The 18,446-nt window shown below is 37.2% G+C and overlaps 1 protein-coding gene across 1 annotated transcript in view; it reads right to left on the bottom strand.

The window, feature by feature from the left end:
* The window catches only part of SLC44A5 (solute carrier family 44 member 5), a 200,424-nt gene that overhangs the window by 37,341 nt on the left and 144,637 nt on the right, over positions 1-18,446 (bottom strand). Inside the window, exons 5-10 of the mRNA XM_008690825.1 lie at positions 16,462-16,546; positions 9,686-9,814; positions 8,793-8,853; positions 5,228-5,351; positions 3,777-3,860; positions 1,178-1,290 (exon numbers count right to left, since the gene is read on the bottom strand). Of these exons, the coding sequence (XP_008689047.1) occupies positions 1,178-1,290; positions 3,777-3,860; positions 5,228-5,351; positions 8,793-8,853; positions 9,686-9,814; positions 16,462-16,546 (596 nt within the window). The remainder of the gene's footprint in view (positions 1-1,177; positions 1,291-3,776; positions 3,861-5,227; positions 5,352-8,792; positions 8,854-9,685; positions 9,815-16,461; positions 16,547-18,446) is intronic.

Below are 18,446 nucleotides of genomic sequence, written 5' to 3'. Positions count from 1 at the left end.
CCCAACCTTTTCACATGCAGCTGCACAGAAGGAGCCAGTAAGGAGACCCTGAAGAGACCTGAAACTGTCTAGAAACCTATTGAGGATAACAAGGGGGATAGTAACAATAAACCAACACATATTGAGTGTTTATTGTTTTTCAGATACTGTTCTAAGAGCTTTATACTCATTGTCTCAGTTAATCCTCACAATCTTGTGAGATGGGGATATATACCATTACTGTGCTGATGTTATGGATAAGGAAACTGGGTCTTCTAATCATTAGGAAGCATTTCCAAAGTGCCTCAGTTACATGTTACGGAGCTGGGATTAGAGTTCAGGCTAACTCAGAACCTGGGGATTCAACTGCATCCTTACGCTGATATATGTGTAAAGCTCTTCTTCAAAGGGTGACAATAATAGGAAATTGCTATTTTTGGTGTCTGCTACCATAAAACTGCATTGTCAATCCAAATAGTACTGAAGGGGAAATTACTCTGGAATAGAAACCTCACAAACATTCAAATATTGGCCCCTATGTTTATTAGCACTCTGAAGGAAGCTGCCATAAATGCTATACTGTTCCTTGAGAGAAACTTTAGTTCCTTTTTTGGTGCTCGCACTGTATCTGTACTGCTTTTGAGGGAACTGGGTTACTGGTTAGATTTCAACCTGGATATAAAGTAACTCTCCACCCAAAGAGTGTAATTCAGAATACTTGCCGCTAGAGGGTGATGCCTCATTATGGAGTACTGGTCAGTTATAAGAAAGTGTGACAGGACCTGGATTAAAATTACTAAATTGAAAGAGAAAAATAGATCACACTTCTGTAACTATACAGATCCAGCCTTTGATCAGACAGAAAAGTTAAAGGAATAAAATAAGTTTTCTGAAATGTTTTTCATTAACCTAAATGGTGTTCTTTTTACCTCCTTCTTAATAACCATGAGGCATGGGAGCAAAGGTCAGTAAGGAAAGAGGGTAGAACATTTGGATAGCACTTTTTCTTCAAGAAAAAGAAGATAAAAGTTGGAGAAATAATATATGCAAAATTAAATAATTTTTCTCAATTTAACACTTTGGGGGGGGAGTAAATAAATTCACCGCAAGTTAAACGGTTTCGGGTAATTGATAATGGCAACTGAAAAGAAAAGGACTATTTTTATATTTAGTAATTTTAAAGAAGGGCAATACCTACCATAACCTATAATTCCAATCACACCCACCATGAAGACCCAGAAGAGGACTCCGGCTATGAACCTCAGGAGTATCACAAACATCCAACTAAGGAGCATGGCGACAGTCAGGCCACTGGAGGAAAGAGCATACGACACACGCAGGGGTCAAGTGTGTTAAACGTAACATAAAGTGAACAGCAAGACAACATTTTCTATTCAAAATAATTCTCAGATTATTTTATTTTAGCTGGCTATAGAAATATTGATAATATTAAAAAGTACAAACAATAGTTCCTATTAAGGCTTTCATATGAAAGATCAGGACCATTGGGAACTTCATACCTGAGTCAGTATTTGTGTACCTGGGTAAACAGAAGGCCGGTAGCAACTACTGTTCAAAGAAAAACACAATTCTTCCAATCTACAATTTTGGCCTATCTGCCACAGTTGCCATGCCATATTTTTTTTCCCTCCACGTGTCTAAGTGATAAATTATTAAACATATCCATGATATTAACAGAAGGAAACCTTATACAACAGAACTATCTAGAAGTAAGTGAGCAGTCTTAGGGCAGAAAAGAAAAATAATTGCCCCACATAGTTCCTGAATCCATGATTTTGTAGTCATTATTATGGTCTAATTACCTTTAATAATTTGTGCTGTCTGACATCACCAGACATCTATTTCAGGTCCTCAGTGATCTGTGGGCCATTGTATGGAGCCATGATACAGCTTCTGTATCTCCTGGGCCATATGACTTTATCAAGCAATCAGCAGCATGACTGTTTTTTTTTGTTGTTGTTTTAATTTTTTCCTGGAGTTTGACTGAGATACTAGAGAGACTTCTCCCCCCAGCCCATATATCCAGGTTAAATCCATATTGAATTCTTCTAGGTAATTTCATTAAACAGAATTCATTAAGATTAGAAATTTAGACACTTCCATTAAGAAATGATACCTCCAATGCTCTAAGTTTCCAAACAGAAACATTGCCTGGTATATTTACTAAGTTTATAGTCTCTAAGTATTATCTTTTTTTAAAAAAAATCTTAATTGCTGTCAATGGATAGATGACAGCATTGTATGAAAGTAACTTTTTTTTTTTTAAGATTTTATTTATTTGACAGAGATAGAGACAGCCAACGAGAGAGGGAACACAAGCAGGGGGAGTGGGAGAGGAAGAAGCAGGCTCATAGCAGAAGAGCCTGATGCGGGGCTCGATCCCAGAACACTGGGATCACGCCCTGAGCCGAAGGCAGACGCTTAACTGCTGTGCCACCCAGGTGCCCCAAGAGTAACTTCTAAGGTCACATTCTTGCAGAGCCTATGCTTTCAACTCCAGAAGCCATTCCCTACTAAAATCACAGACACTTTAATGCTTAAATATTCAATATGGTTGAAGGATTATTCTATGGCACAGTCCAAGAGGAATATTCAAAAAGGTCAGAGGGAAGAAAAGAAATACAGCTGTTCATTCTCTGTGTTTTTAATTCCTGCATAAAATTCTAACTGAATAAACTAAGTCACAGCATATTAGTCTTGGCTTTATATTTATGGGATAGATGGAGAACAGAAGAGTCGAAAATAAAGAGAGTGTTTATATTCTAGTGGTGTGAGTGGTGCCAGGGTGGAGAGGGTTTCATTGTGTGTTGGGAGTGAGGTAAACAGGAAGGTCTATCATAATGTATACTTTTTCAAATAATAGCTTAAACGCCAAAATAAAGAAGAAATGTGCAAGTTATCTAATGATATTTGAGTTTGACAATAGAGGAACCAGTTTGACTACTGTCAGGTGTAGACTACAATCTCTGGTGTGGAGAGAGATCCTGAAATACTGATATGCACTGAAAATAATTATTGTGTTTAAGACAAAGCATCGAAATGAGTAAAATCTCAAAAAACACTATTTAGTTTTACAGCTCTACAAACTAGTCACTGGTATTTTACACACAAAATAATTTTGACTTTATTAAGCATCATACAGTTGAATATATCTATCTTGTTCCCCTAGTGGTTTTATTACTGCTCCTTGAACCCACATTTTCTATGCATCTTCTATGTTTCAAGGACCACACTAGGAGTTACAAAAATAGAGATGAGTTAGACATAGTTACCATGGCAAAGAATTCATGGTTTATCAGAGAAAAAGAGCCAGGTGAATAACATATAAAACTCTAGGTGCTATATAGATGATAGGTCTGTGTGTGTATATACAGGTGTATTAGTGTGTGTGTGTGTGTGTGCGTGTGTGCACGTGTGTATACACATGTGGGTAGGAGGAACACAGAGGGAAAAAGTAATTATATCTGGAGAAGTCAAGAAAGTCTTCATAAATTACACAAAAGCTGATTTTATTCTTATTTTTTTTAAGACTTTATTTATTTGAGAGAAAGAGAGAGAGAGCACAAGGCAGGGGGGCAGAGGGAAAGGGAGAAGAAGGCTCCCCACTGAGCAGGGAGCCTGATGCAGGCTGGATCCCAGGACCCCTGGGATCACAACCTGAGCTGAAGGCAGAGGCTTAACCAACTGAGCCACCCAGGCGCCTTGAATGGGCAATTTGAAGAAAGTGTTCTACAAGGATAAAATGGGGCTGGAGAAGAAATAACGTTTGCACTTACATGAGAATCCAATACCAAGTTGTTGCATAGTCTTCAAATACTTTCATTCCAATTGCCCTTGCATCAAGGATTTTATTGACACGACTGAATTCAAAGAAGGAAAAATCAATTATTTTAACTACCACTAAACAGAAATGTTCTTGTTATGATAAAAGGGGTTTTGCAAGCTGCTGTTCAAAACATATTTTTAGAAACCATTTATCAAGAGTCACTCTTTCCCCAGCCACAACAACATGTGAGATGTCACTCTGGTAGACTACCAAGGCGGCTATAGCTACACACACAGAGAACGTGGCTTTCAAGAATGGTGAACAGATCCCTTTTCAATGAATGTGACATGTCCTCAATATTGCAGAAATCTCACTGTAAGAAATGAATTTAAATAAGATCAGTTTTTAGCTTACAAAAATCCATAGAGTCAAGAAAGAACATCATCCTTAATTCCCTTTTCTAATCCTCTGACAGCTGGGTAGCAGGAAGGCACCACGGGGCACATACAGAACAGTGCAGGAATCACTAGTGTCCAGTTTGGTGAATTATCAAAGTGAGGGCACTATGTAGCTACAGCACTGTTGTCCCTTTCCCCATGTGCCCCAGTTACGACAGCCCCTCCTCCCCAAGGTAACCACAATCCTGACTTTTGTGATAATAATTTCCTAGTTTTTTCAGGTTTACCACTTACATATGCATCACAGGCTAATTTAATTTAGTTGTGCTTGGTTTTGAATTTTTCTAGCAATGGAACTGCACTTGTACTATTATTCTGTAGTTTCACATAGCTTTATATTTGTGAAATCCATCCATGTTGTTATTATATTTTAAATATGCAGGACCTGTAGTATTCTCCTTGGACTGCTAAACTCAAGGAAGAGAAAAACGTTATTAGAATGTCTTTATGTTTCACTTTTAATTCAACAGCTGAGCTACACAACGATACTCTGTGTTTGTTCACACATGTGAGCGTACCCATCCACATCATGATGTGTACACCGAGAGAGAGTAAATGGACTTCACTGTAGTTAGTACGCAGAAACTGATACGGTCCTGAGACAGCATTACCATGCTTGTCTCACCTTTCTTAAGGCCTTCTTCCCTTTAAGACATCTGGCAGTTTCATTTTTTTTTTGAATGGTGATTTAAAAAGCATCTTTTTATTGTGTTCATTCAACAATTAAGGTCTTTCAGTATGTTTACTGAGATCCCATTTCTATACCTGTTGATAATGAAAGTTTTAACCATTTTAAAAGAACATCATTGCACTTTCTAATTCACTTTGGTTTCTCCTTTACCTGTTTCTCTTCACAAACACACACCAAGTTCTTCAATCCACGGTGACATGTATATTTCATAACAGTGCATAATTCTTCCTCTATAACTCTCAACCTAATGAAGCTTTAGTTTGTGTACAGTAATAGGATGCATCCAAACTGAAAATAAGAATGTAAACATACTTTGCAGCTGTCCTGAGTTCTATAGCATTTCTTGTCTTTCCATTTCCATCTTCAAATGTTGTCTTATTTCCTACTGTCAAAGTGCCATTTTTAGTAGTGAAGTCAGGGAAACATCTCTGGAGAACTGTAAAAAATAAAAATAAAATTATGGTAATCATTTTTCTACTTCTTCCTATGTGATATTCTCCCTTTCTTAAGCTTTTTATTTATAATAAAATTCTTGCTAGACAATGTATAAACATATTGCTCAACATAGATAATTGCCCATTACTTGATGGTTAGAAGATTTTCTGATGGTTCTAAGACAGATGTAGAAAGCAAGTATGATCACAATCTGAAGCTATACTCTGAACTTGTTGATTATTTTACACTTAGGTATATTCATCAAGTAGCCAGTAAGTAAGATGCACAGCACAGATTTTAAAAGAGTAACACTGATAACATATCTCACGTGGTAAAAACATTTTAATAAAAAGGCTACATTTACTTGTATGACTGAGTTTACTTTCTTTTTTTAAGATTTTATTTATTTATTTGAAGGTGAGAGAGGAGAGAGGGAGGGCATATGAGCAGTGAGGAGGGGCAGAAAAATGGGAGAAGCAAACTCCCAGCTGAGCAGGGAGCCTGATGCGGGGCTCCATCCCAGGACTCAGGGATCACGACCTAAGCTGAAGGCAGACACTTAACCGACTGAGCCACCAGGAGCCCTGAATTTACTTTCGAAAAACAAAAAATCTTAGATACTCTTTGAGTGAAACCTTGAAAACTGGAAATTAGTGAATAATTCCTTGAAAAATAAGAACAAGCTCAAAGTTCAGGCTACTAAGAGAACTGAATTTTTATTTGTGAAGTCTTAATAATTTGTCTCCCTTCCAGCATTCTCATTTACCTGGTTTTTTGGAGGGGCTGGAAATTGAAATTCTCAAGTTATCAAACGGCCCACATTTTGTAGACTAGTATAATTTCTCAGAAGAGTTACCTCACTGTTCAATCTTCTACGCACTTATTTTGATTAAATAGAATCCTTGTCTCTTCACAAATCTGTATTACTAAAAGTATTTTAAAACCCCAATTTTAAATCAAGAGGGAAGAGAAATCAGAAGTGGATCATTTTTATATTTTTTCTTATAAGAAGCATCACAGATTGCATGGGTTTTCAGGGAATTTAAACTTGAGAATATTAAACCAGTTGATATAGGGAAAGAAGAAATAGGTCTTTACCAAGCCTTTCCTTTTTGGGCTTAAAATGATCTCCTGTCTACCTACCTCCATCCTCTGTAGCACTTAAAATATGGCTGGTTCCTCCAGTATCTTCCTCATCTTTTTCCGGTTCTTCCCTGGCAAATTTGACAAAGTCGTCTCTACCAGCTGCTTCTATTCCCTTCAATCCAATCACATGCTGCTCCCAACACTCCAAGGAAACTGTCTCCCAGTGATCCCAATAATCTTCTAACAGCCAAAACCTCCAAGTATCGTTTAGTCCATCCTGCTTGAACCCATTACCTAGCACAGTGTTTGGTACATGGAACTCAGTAAATATTTGCTGTTAATTGAGTTAACTTTTCTGAGTCTTTGACATGGTGGACAACCCCTCCCTTTTGAAACTCTCTTCCTTTGGCTTACATGCCCAGGTTCTCTCCTACCCTCCCTTTAGCTTTCCTGTGCGTTCTTTCCCTTGCCACTTCTTAAGGACTGTTTCCACCTACAGAGTCCTCCAACCTTGTTCTGGGCAATTTCATCCAATCAGTTAGTTCCAATGACTAAATATGTTCATTATATATTTGGAAAGTAGAGAAAAGAAGGAAGATACAAAACAATACATAGTCCTATCACCCACAATGAACTCTAACATTTTAGATAAATTACCTTCTAGTCTTTCTTCTACAAGAAATTTTTTGAGCATCATAACCATAAAATAAACGCAGGGTTTTCCCTCGTTTCTTTCTTTTAATATTACTTATTTCCTTTGGTAAACAATTTAATAAGTGAATTTTATTAGCTGAATACTAGTCCATTAAGTAGTAAACTTAATCACCTAATGGGGGAATGAATACAAGTTGATTGTTATGTTTACCGTAATGTCTCCTTTACTATACTGTGAGGGACTGTGCCTTATTCATTTTTGTATCCCCAGTGTACGTTTTTTATTGTGTGATTTAACCAAAGTATACTGGTAAGGGCAGGGATGTCTTATATTCTTATGCCTATTATATCTTCAGTGACTAAGGAATCATTTTTATCTTTTTGTAACATTGCTCTTGGCTGTTGACATTGGTTGCCCAGGGCTTCCTGGCAAAATGCAGTTACTTGCAAGATGTACATCTTTACTTCAGGGTCCTCAATGACCCAAAGAAAAGGGAGAGAGGCACGTAAGGCATTGTGTTTCGTGGTAGCTACTTCAATGGTACCCGACTTTCTACTCAAATAGAAAATGGTATCCGGCTTTCTACTCCAATAGAAAAAAGAAGAAAGAAGAGAGAAAATGCCCACAGTCTTGCCATCTCCAAAACATCCATACTATTTTGGCATATTTCTTTGCAATATTTTTCTTTGAATAGCTTTTTTTGTTTAATTTATACATGCTGGTCAATATAATGCATATAGCTTTTTATTTAACATTATACTATCTAATACTTCTATTTAATATTCTAAAATATTTCATTTAGTGAATACATCATAATTTATTTAAGCACTTTCTTGCTCTTGGACATGAGAGTGTTTCTTTTTCCTTTCTTTTTTTCTTTCTTTTTGGTTCTTCTGAATAGCATTGTGATGGGCATATTTATGTAAAGTTATTTCTCTGGAGTTAGGATTAAATTTGTAGGAATGGGAAATTAGTGATTATTTCATTTTCTTTTTTAAAAAGTTAAAGTTTATGGGGTGCCTGGGTGGCACAGTGGTTAAGTGTCTGCCTTCGGCTCAGGGTGTGATCCCGGCGTTGTGGGATCGAGCCCCACATCAGGCTCCTCCGCTATGAGCCTGCTTCTTCCTCTCCCACTCCCCCTGCTTGTGTTCCCTCTCTCGCTGGCTGTCTCTATCCTGTCGAATAAATAAATAGAATCTTTAAAAAAAAAAAAAGTTAAAGTTTATGTAAACTTTAAGTAAAATTTATAACTCTTAAAAATATAAAATACTGATTCCTTTAAGAGATACATAAGTATTTCAAATTATAAGACAAGTTTATGTCCCACCATCATGCCCCAGGCAACTTCTGAACAAACTCTTTGGCTGAATTCAGGGGTAAGTGTGCAAGATTATGTCTGTGTGTGCTTACGTGTGCTCATAGAGCACCAAATAATCAATCTGGGCTTTTAAAATCAATCTTTAATCTTTTCTGTGCATCTTGATGCAGCAAAAGCTCAAAACTAACAGAGCTCCAGTGGAAATATCTTTGGCTGAAGTCAGGAGAATGGGCTTTAGCTTTGGCTTCCTCTTAATTAACTCTGGGACACTGGGCCAGTCGTTCAACTCTTCTTAGCTTCAATTTTGTCAATAGTGAAATAAGAGAACTGAATTAAGTAACTTCTTATGATTATACGTTCTAAGATAAGTAATAACCACTTACATGGTTTGCTTGGAAAAATTGCTGTTGGACAATCATCATCCAGTAAGACTTGTGCGAGAGTCTAAAATTGAAGGAAGAGTATGTTAACATTTCAACAAAGTTCAAACAACTTCTACTCTCAGTATAAAAATTGTGTCCTTTGAAAATCTAAATCCATAATTATCCCATTATTTCATATTACTGCCCTAATAAGAGTGATTTTAAGATTATCCCACACACTTATTTGACAAATGCTCTAAAATATCCTAACTGTAATTCAATCAAATCAACAATAAAACCAGACCCAATGAAGCCAAGACACACCTTTGAAAGTGTGTATCTATGTCTTAGTCACATTCTGAATCTCTAATTCTTCAAATTTTTTTTTTTGTGGAAAAATAGCATCTTCTCTTAGAAACCATTAATACTTTTTAACATAATGGGGCTTTAGAGTTCCTTTATAAGTCTCAAACCTAGGTAGGGTTTGAGGATTTTTAAAAAATGAATAATTATCAAGTTGGGTTTGGAAGTAAAATTCTACTTGTTACTAAGTAGCCATGGATTTTCACCTTCACATTAATGAAATGGTAACATTAATAAAATGAAATGATATTAGCTCCTAGATCTTGATATTAAAAAAATTCAGCCAAGAAGAGAATTTGTTGGTTTCAGGGAATAGTTAAAGCTAACTTACCAGACTTAAGAGCCTTGCAAAACACCTGAAGTCTATACAATGATGTGCTATAAATGGTGCATGTAAGTTTGTATGCACCTGTGCGTTTGCGTTTTAATGGAATAACACACAATCATTTCCTAGATGATTTGGGAGCTTGTCCATTACAAATGCTCACATTACACTTGAGATTGAAACAAAAGTTAAATTATTCTCTAGTTTTAAGCTTAAACACACATACCTTTGCAGGCTTAACAAAAGGGGATTTGCAGAACTGACTGTAGTATGTCCAATAGTGTTTGTTTGTTCTGTACGCAAACTGTATTTCCATGTAGGTTAAAAATTTTTCTGGGCACTTGGAGACACAGATCTATGAAGAAAAGGAAAACACAGTGGTGGGGACTCAACTGAGTTGAACAAACCAAGGAACTAGCTGTAAGATTAGACTTTTAAGTTATCTACCACTATAAAGAGCAAAGCACCATTTTCCATCTAAGAAACATCAATTTTCTAATGTAAAAAATAAAATTTCATGTACTAGTTATCAATCTCTACTCCTTGCCCTTTGATAATGATTTGTGTTAAGACAAGAAGATGTTGTACAATGACAAACTTGTTTTTAACTTCTGATTTTGAGATAATTGTAGATCTATTTGCAGCTGTGAGAAATAACGTATTCCCCCCAGTTTTATCCAATGGTAATAACTTGCACAATCACAGAACAACATCACAACAAAAAATTGATATTGTTACCATCCACTAACCTTGGTTAGCATTCGCCAGTCTTCCATACACTCATTTATGTATGTGTGTGCATGCACGCATGTACAGGTCTATGCAATTTTAGCATGTGTAGATTCATGTGATCACTACCTCAGGACAGTGATGGATTTTTAATAAATTATTTCCTTATTAGTTCCTGAGTTAGTAGATGAGAGTATAATGCAAGATTAATTTTTGCAAGATTAATTTTGCCCACGTAGTTTATGTATTTTCAGGACTAGAATCTTGCTTCCTTTCTGATATATGAATAAAATGATCATTAAAAATGCTCTAAATATTGATAATTTATGCCACTAATAACTATTAGTGCCAGTGAATTCTCAACAATTCTCAAAATATAATTGGGGATTTATTACTATAAGAAACTAACAAAATTGGGGCTATTTGTGGCAGTCAATCATTATTATCATCTTTTACCAACAACACCCGCCAAACGTGGACAGAGAGGTCACCAATAGTATTATTTTACATTAATGACCTGAGGGGGCCTATTAATGCCAAACCAGATCACTGTGCTAGTAGTCCACAGAGCCACTGTGGAGTGACTGAATTCCAATGAGGAACTGCGCAGAGAGAAAGCAGGATCTGAGAAGATACACTCTATTGGTTTTGTTTTTGTTTGTAATTAAAAACAAAAACAAAGATCCTGTTAAGCCATGAGAGTTGCAGTCCTTATGCATTCTCTCCCCCACCTTCACTTCCTCTTTACGAAAGCCTTCTCAGCTCTGACTTGCTCCATCTCCCTTCTGTACTTTGTTAACTTCTCACTGGCCAGATTCTAGCTCAATCCATTGGCAGCTAGGTGAAAACACCGCCACTGAGCTGACATCTCTTTCCTATTCTTTGGGTCATGCTTACACTGTACACAAAAATATTTGGCGTCAACTCCACAGTTAAGGTAGCAGGTGGATAACTAAAAGGATACGTCAAATCTCACAGTTAATACTGCTTTGTAGGAGCATCAGCAGCAGCCCAATTTCTTCTAGAAGTTCTGACAAGGCAAACAACCTGTCTCCACATTCACGCCTCTATATGTATTTTCTCTTTGTCAGTTTCTCATATAACATAGGCATTCTCTCTCTCTCTCTCTCTCTCTCTCTCACACACACACACACACACACACACACACACACACGCCTCTAGAGGAAATACTGAAATTTCACAGGTATCTTTCTACAAAAGCCAAAGAACTGTTTAGGGACATTCAAAGTCCCCAACATGCTCACATTTTTTAAAAGAAGGCTAAGGTTATCATCAATGCAAATGTCAAAATTTCACTCTGATTTGAGCTAAGCTGATTGAGTAAACCTTTAACATATTGGAAGATATTTTACATTTAGACTTTGGCAGTTATATGGCTTTGAAAGATAACTTCACTAGTTCCCCTCTTGGGTGCATTTAAATGGATTTATAAAACGAATACTGAAAGTACTAATGCTCTCACAGGCCTTAAATGACAGTAGGAACTACTGAGTTGGGACCACAATTTCTGTATTCCTAAATACACACACATACAATGTATACTACATATTAAAAGTGCTGTGTATGCAGCATATACAAGAAAGTAATTAAAATGGCAAAAAGTGGTTTGTGAAAGAGAAGCACATCAAATTTCATTCCAGACACAAATGAGCTGTTAAAATACAATATAGCAACTGCTCTTTACTCTCTCCCTCTATCAGACCAATTTGTTCATTTCAAATACGATGCTGATTAGTAGCAATCAACATATAATTAGCGAAAAATGAAGGTCACATTGAGGTAGGATATCCTAATTGATCACAGTCTGTCCTTTAAATGCTTGTGACACATGTCTGGACTATGCTGGCAGTTAACAAAAAACATAATGCATAAAAATATGGCTTGGATCAGTAGATACATTAGTATGCCTGGCAACTTAAAAGCAAGTCTCCATTACTGGCAGCTAAAATATATTCTGACTCATTTCTGATTCTTTATGTAACCACAAAGGGGGAGCTTTGAGTGTAGTTCTTCATCATTATTTTTATGTCTTCAATTCATACAGCTTTAACATTTAATATAAATCAGAATTTGGTGAGTAGAAGGGCTATACTGTAGGTTAAAACACTACATTTGCTATGAGAAAAGCATAATCTAGTAAGTAATCTATGGTGTACTTTACATAAATGTAAATAACATGTACATGGGTACATAAAAAACATGATGTACAAAGATATTTTTGTTTCATCATGGGAATGATGCATTTGTACAGTGGAAAATTTCCTAGCCTGGGAGTAGGAAGATATTAATTCACTCATTTATTCCTTCAACAAATACTTATTGATTACCTACTCTGAGCCTGTTCTAGGCACTGGAAACACAGTAGTGAATACAACAGATAAAAACCCTTGCCCTTAAGCTGTTTACTTTCTAGTAGAGGAGAGAGGGATAACAACAAATAAGTAAAATTGTTTGTTATAAGATGGTAATAAGTGCTATGGAGAAAAATAAGGCTAGAAACAAGGCTAGAGGCTAAAAGGTAGCTGAGTAGGATTCCAGTTTTAAATGGGTAATCAAGGAAGGCCTCCCTAAAAAGGTAACATTTGAGGAAACATGTGAAGACTATTGATCAAGCCATAGTCATTTGGAGAAAGAGCACTCTAGGAAGAGAGAATTGCAAAGACTGGGCTCTGAGGCAGGGGCACTCCTAGATCCTTCACAGAAACAGATGGGTAATATAACCCGAGTGCAGTGAGCAGAGAGAGAATAACAGCACATGTAGTCAAAGTTGGACAGTGAAGGATCCTGTAAGGCCATTGTTAAGACTTTGCTTTTAGGGGCGCCTGGGTGGCGCAGTCATTAAGCGTCTGCCTTCGGCTCAGGGCGTGATCCCGGCATTATGGGATCGAGCCCCACATCAGGCTCCTCCGCTATGAGCCTGCTTCTTCCTCTCCCACTCCCCCTGCTTGTGTTCCCTCTCTCGCTGGCTGTCTCTATCTCTGTCAAATAAATAAATGAAATCTTAAAAAAAAAAAAAAAGACTTTGCTTTTAATCTCAGTAACTTGGAAGCTATGGGGGAAGGGCTGAACAAAGGAGAAACATAAATGTGACATATTTAATAGGATCATACTGGCTGCTGGGTAGAAAAGAGCCTGTAAGTGGAAGAAATTAGGGCAAGGATAGAGTCAGAGAGACCAGTCAGAGGTCATTGAACTAATCTAGAAAAGAGACGATGGTTTTTTGAAAAAAAGGAAGAGATGGTGAAAAGTAGTTTGGTCCAGGTATATTTTGAATGGAGACCAGAGGAATTAGCTGAAGATTCACACATGAATGCAAGAGAAAAAGAGGACTGAAGGATGATTCCATGGTATTTGGAGCTGGCTTTAACTGAAAGAGGGAAGACCGCTAGGTTGGAGAATAATTTAAAGGATGAAGTCAGAGGTTAGGAATTGAGTTTTGGAGATGTTAAATTTGAGATGTTAACTAAATATCCACGTAGAGACATTGCATAGGTGTTTGGTTATCAAGATCAGGAGTGCAGGGAGCAGACCTATCTGGAGATATACATTAGGGAGGGCAGCATGTAGATCATGTTGAAACCATAAGACTAGATGAGATCGCCAAAAGAGTAACTGTAGATTTTGAAAAGAACTAAACTTGGTGATGGGAGGGAATGCCAACATTTACAAGATGTTGGAAAGATGAAGAAAAACCAGCAAAGGAGACTAACAAGGAATAGTGAGAGAGTTGGGAGGAAACATAGAAGAATGTTGTGTCTTAGAAGCCAAGAAAGTGTTTTAAGGAGGAGGGCTTGAATAAACAGTGCTGTTAGATCAAATAAATGTTGACATAAGAATTGGCCATTGGTTTAAAACTGGAATAGGAGTAAAAGCCTGAATGAGAAGAGAGGATTTAGACACATTGAATATAGACTATTCTATTGAGGACTTCTGCAAAAAAGAGGTACAGAGATATGGAGCAGTACCTGGAGGGTGGGGTGTGTGGGATCAAGGAGAAAATTTTTTGAGATAGAAGAAATAACAGCATGTTTGTATACTGATGGGGATGATATAGTAAAGAGGGAAAAAATGGTAAAACAAACAAACAAACAAAAAAAAAAACCCAGAAAATTCCTGGAATGATGTGCTTGAGTGCATGAGAGATTGGAATGCCCAAATGGATGGGCTGACCTTCGGAGCACAGGCAGTTCGTCCACATTATAACCAGGAAAGGCTGAACAAATATATGAACATAAATGGTGACAGGTAGGCAAAAGGATGTTACTGTAGGAGCTTTTAAAAGTTGTCTTCTGAATGCTTATACTTTCTCAGTGAAATAGAAAGCAAAGTCAGAGGATGACAAAGAGATTGGGAAGGAGTTCTTAGAGGTTTAAGAGGAAAAGGTGTGAAACTGTTTTCTAGAAGGTTAGGCTAGTAAAGAGACAAGGGTTTTGTAGCGTGGCTGTGGGACAGCACTAAGGGCCCACTGAGATTAGTGGTTCTGAATCGAAAGAACTATTATATATGTTTTCTTCAACAACTCACAGCTGCCTGAGTTCAGGCATGGAAGAGACAGAGAGTTGCACTTAGCTAGGGATGAAGTTTTGCCAGGGAAGTATACCTATGTGGGATTGGGCAAAGGAATTGAGGGTTCATATAAGGGAGTGAATTTAAAGAAGTGTCATGAAATCTAAGTCAGACAGAGAGGGAAATGAAAACATGAGGGAACTGAGGGATACTGTGAAGGGGTTAACATTAGGGGTTTGTAGGTCCTGGTGAGGTGGAATGATTGTAATTGGAATGTTAGAGGGATTGAGATCGTCAGACATTGGGATGCTTGAAATTGAGATTACGAAGGGTGGTAATTACTGGTATGACAAGGACAAGGATTTGATCTTGGGAGTGGGTGGCTGTGGTAGAAAACAAAGTCTTATGGTAGACGTAGTCACAGAACTAAGATGCCGATATCTCAAGTTGGCTTATTCTCAGCAGGAAGTAAGGTCTTTGAGACAGATGAGGAAGAGAGCAAGCAAGCAGATTTACAAACTAGATCAGAGAAGATCTTTGAGTGTGGTTTACTAGAATATGGAACAAAGAGGAAGCAAATAAGTTAGAAGCCTATTACATTTTTGAGGCAGTTGTGCTGCCGAAGAATTCATGACCTAATCTGAAAAGGTCTTTGACATTAAAATAATCTTTGAGGTGCTAAATCTGCAGCACAGAAAGGGAGCTTCAAAGTTCTATGGCCCTCAGAAGAGCCTAGATCTCCAATGTTCAGCAATGATGTGGTCTGAGGCTAGCAGACAGGAAATAACCTCCCAGGTGGCTGAGTAAAGGCCCATAGGATGAAACAGGGAATACAATCCAGGTCAAATAAGAATGTTTTCCAGTGCCACAAGAAACCACTGTGCCTTTATCACTCCTCCCTTTCTGAACTGGAGTTTGTATTCTAATAGTCCTAGCCTCATTACCATTGTGCATTCAATATAAAGACCTGATGAGAGAGGATGTATCACCCAAAGATCCTTGGACTTTGGGTTAACGATAGCACTACATGGGATGCTGGGTTGTCCCCCTTGGGAAGAAGGGTATTCTGGAGGACAGAGGGATAGACTATGGAAGATCCAACTAACTGCCCATTGAAGTCTATGCCTTATCCCACAATGGCACTGCTTTAGTCCTTCCTTCTTGCATCTAGGTGTGAACATATAAAAATAATAGGCATGTTGTATCAGTAGAAATGTAATGTGTGAACACTTCTAATCCAAGGCTTTTTAAGAGAAGAGATATTTATTCATCTTCTGTTTCCTTCTGGCAGGTGGATGCAGATGATGAGAAGGACTTAAGGCAGAGCCACCAGATGAAAGGAGCCTGGAGAAGAGTTGTCCACTGAGCACAAACGCCAGCCTTATACTGTTACGTGACCAGAAATAAACTTTATTGTGTTAAGTCACTGAAAACCTCGAGTTTATAGTTATAGTAGCTAGCTTTGCTCTTCCTAATACTGATCTTGAGAAAAATACCATTTCTCGGGGCAGCAGTTTGTTCATTTTATAAAAATAGGTGGTTCAACAAAATCACTAAGATTCTTTAGTGATGCTACAATGATTAATCCCCCTTCATTTCGATTGTATGTGAACAAACATGAGCTCATGCTTATGTCTTCCCACCTTCCATAAATTCATCATTAACTGTACACACACAGAATTCAAATGGAATTGCTGATTCTTTTATCCAAGAATGTTCAAGATTGCAAGGCATTTTTTGCCTTACCTGTGTGGTAGGGCACTGTAGGTTCACCACCACAGAGGGACTGGTACAGCTGAACAAGTTAAAGTAAAACAATACGGTCTTGTTCCTGTTAAGAAAACAACATGTTTTTAGTGACTGTGGAAATATTCCATATCATTTCAGACCTGTAAACTTTTAATATAATGACTTCATTTTCCCTAGACACCTACAATATAGCCCCAACTCCCTTTTAAGCTGCCTAACATTCAAAGCTCCTTTTTGTAACAGTAAAAACTTGAAATAATCAAATTGTCCATCAACAACAGATTGGTTAAAGAATTTTACGTCCACAAAGACAACTATATTACCATTGAAAATAGTGTTGAAGAAAATGTTTAATGGATGGATAAATTCACAATACATTAATTTTAGGAAGGTTATTAAAAAGTATTAAAATATAATTAGATTTTAATTTTTCAAAAACAGGGAAAACATACACAAAACAAATTAATATATATGAATGGTGGGATATATGTTTAGTTAATTTTTGTACCTTTATGGATTTTCTAAAATAAATTCATCACTTTGGTTAACTAAAAAAAGATAAATTGAGTGATATTTTCTGCTTGAAATTGTGGTCAGTAGCATAGTAATGAGGCAGGGTGATATTCACCATCACTAGCATTGAGTGGAGTATTACTCTGCCATTTAGCAATCCATGATTCTCTTTTGAATCTCGATTTCATCTGTACAATGGGGAGAATACCAGCCCTACTACTTAACAGTGGTGTTGGGAGGACATAAGAGAATATGTAGTGAACTCAAGACAAGTGGCTGTCCAACTTCAATATGTATCTCTAAAATTTGAGAGTGTTTGTTGAAAATCGTGATTCTTGATGACTCCTCTACGCTTGAGAGTCCAAATCTCAGGCCACAGGGCCTAGGAATTCACATTTTCCCCCTGTTATCCCCAATAGATTGATTTTTGTATTTATTTTTATATAAATTCAATTAGCCAACATATAGTTCATCATTAGTTTCAGATATAGAGTTCAATAATTCATCAGGTACGTGTAACACCCAGTGCTCATCAGATCACGCGGCCTCCTTAATGCCTATCACCAAGTTACCCCATCCCCCCACTCTCCTTCCCTCCAACAACCCTCAGTTTGTTTCCTATAGTTAAGAGTCTCTCAAGGTTTTTCTCCCTCTCTGATGACTTCCCATTCAGTTTTCCCTCCCTTCCCCTATGATCCTCTATGCTGTTTCTCATATTCCACATGAGTGAAACCATATAATTGTCTTTCTCTGACTTATTTCACTCAGCATAACACCCTCCAGTTCCATCCATGTCATGTAAATGGTAAGTATTCATCCTTTCTTATGGCTGAGTAATAATCCATAGTATGTGTGTGTGTGTGTGTGTGTGTGTGTGTGTGTGTGTGTATGTGTGTGTGTATATATATATGTGTAAATATATATATGTGTGTATATATATATGTGTGTGTAAATATATATGTGTGTATATATGTGTAAATATATATGTGTGTGTAAATATATATATGTGTGTGTGTATATGTGTGTGTGTATATATATATGTGTAAATATATATATGTGTGTGTGTGTGTATATATATGTGTAAATATATATATGTGTGTATATATTCATTCATTAATAGGATACACTATTATATATAGTGTATCTTCTTTATCTGTCAATGGACATCTCAGCTCTTTCCATAGTTTGGCTATTGTGGACATTGCTGCTATAAACATTGGGGTGAACGTGCCCCTTCAGATTACTACATTTGTACCCTTGTGCTTAATACCTAGTAGTGGGATTGCTGGGTCTAGGGTAGGTCTATTTTTAACTTCTTGAGGAACTTCCATACTGTTTTCCAGACTGACTATACCAGCATGCATTCACACCAACAGTGTAAGAAGGTACCCCCCTTTCTCTGCATTCTAGCCAACATTTGTTGTTTCCTGACTTAATTTTAGCCATTTGACTGTGACCCAGTATGTGTG

The sequence above is a fragment of the Ursus maritimus genome, unplaced genomic scaffold, assembly GCF_017311325.1.
Source record: "Ursus maritimus isolate PB19 unplaced genomic scaffold, ASM1731132v1 scaffold_12, whole genome shotgun sequence".
NCBI classification, from domain to species: Eukaryota; Metazoa; Chordata; class Mammalia; order Carnivora; family Ursidae; genus Ursus; species Ursus maritimus.
This window is presented reverse-complemented; position numbering and strand designations above follow the sequence as displayed.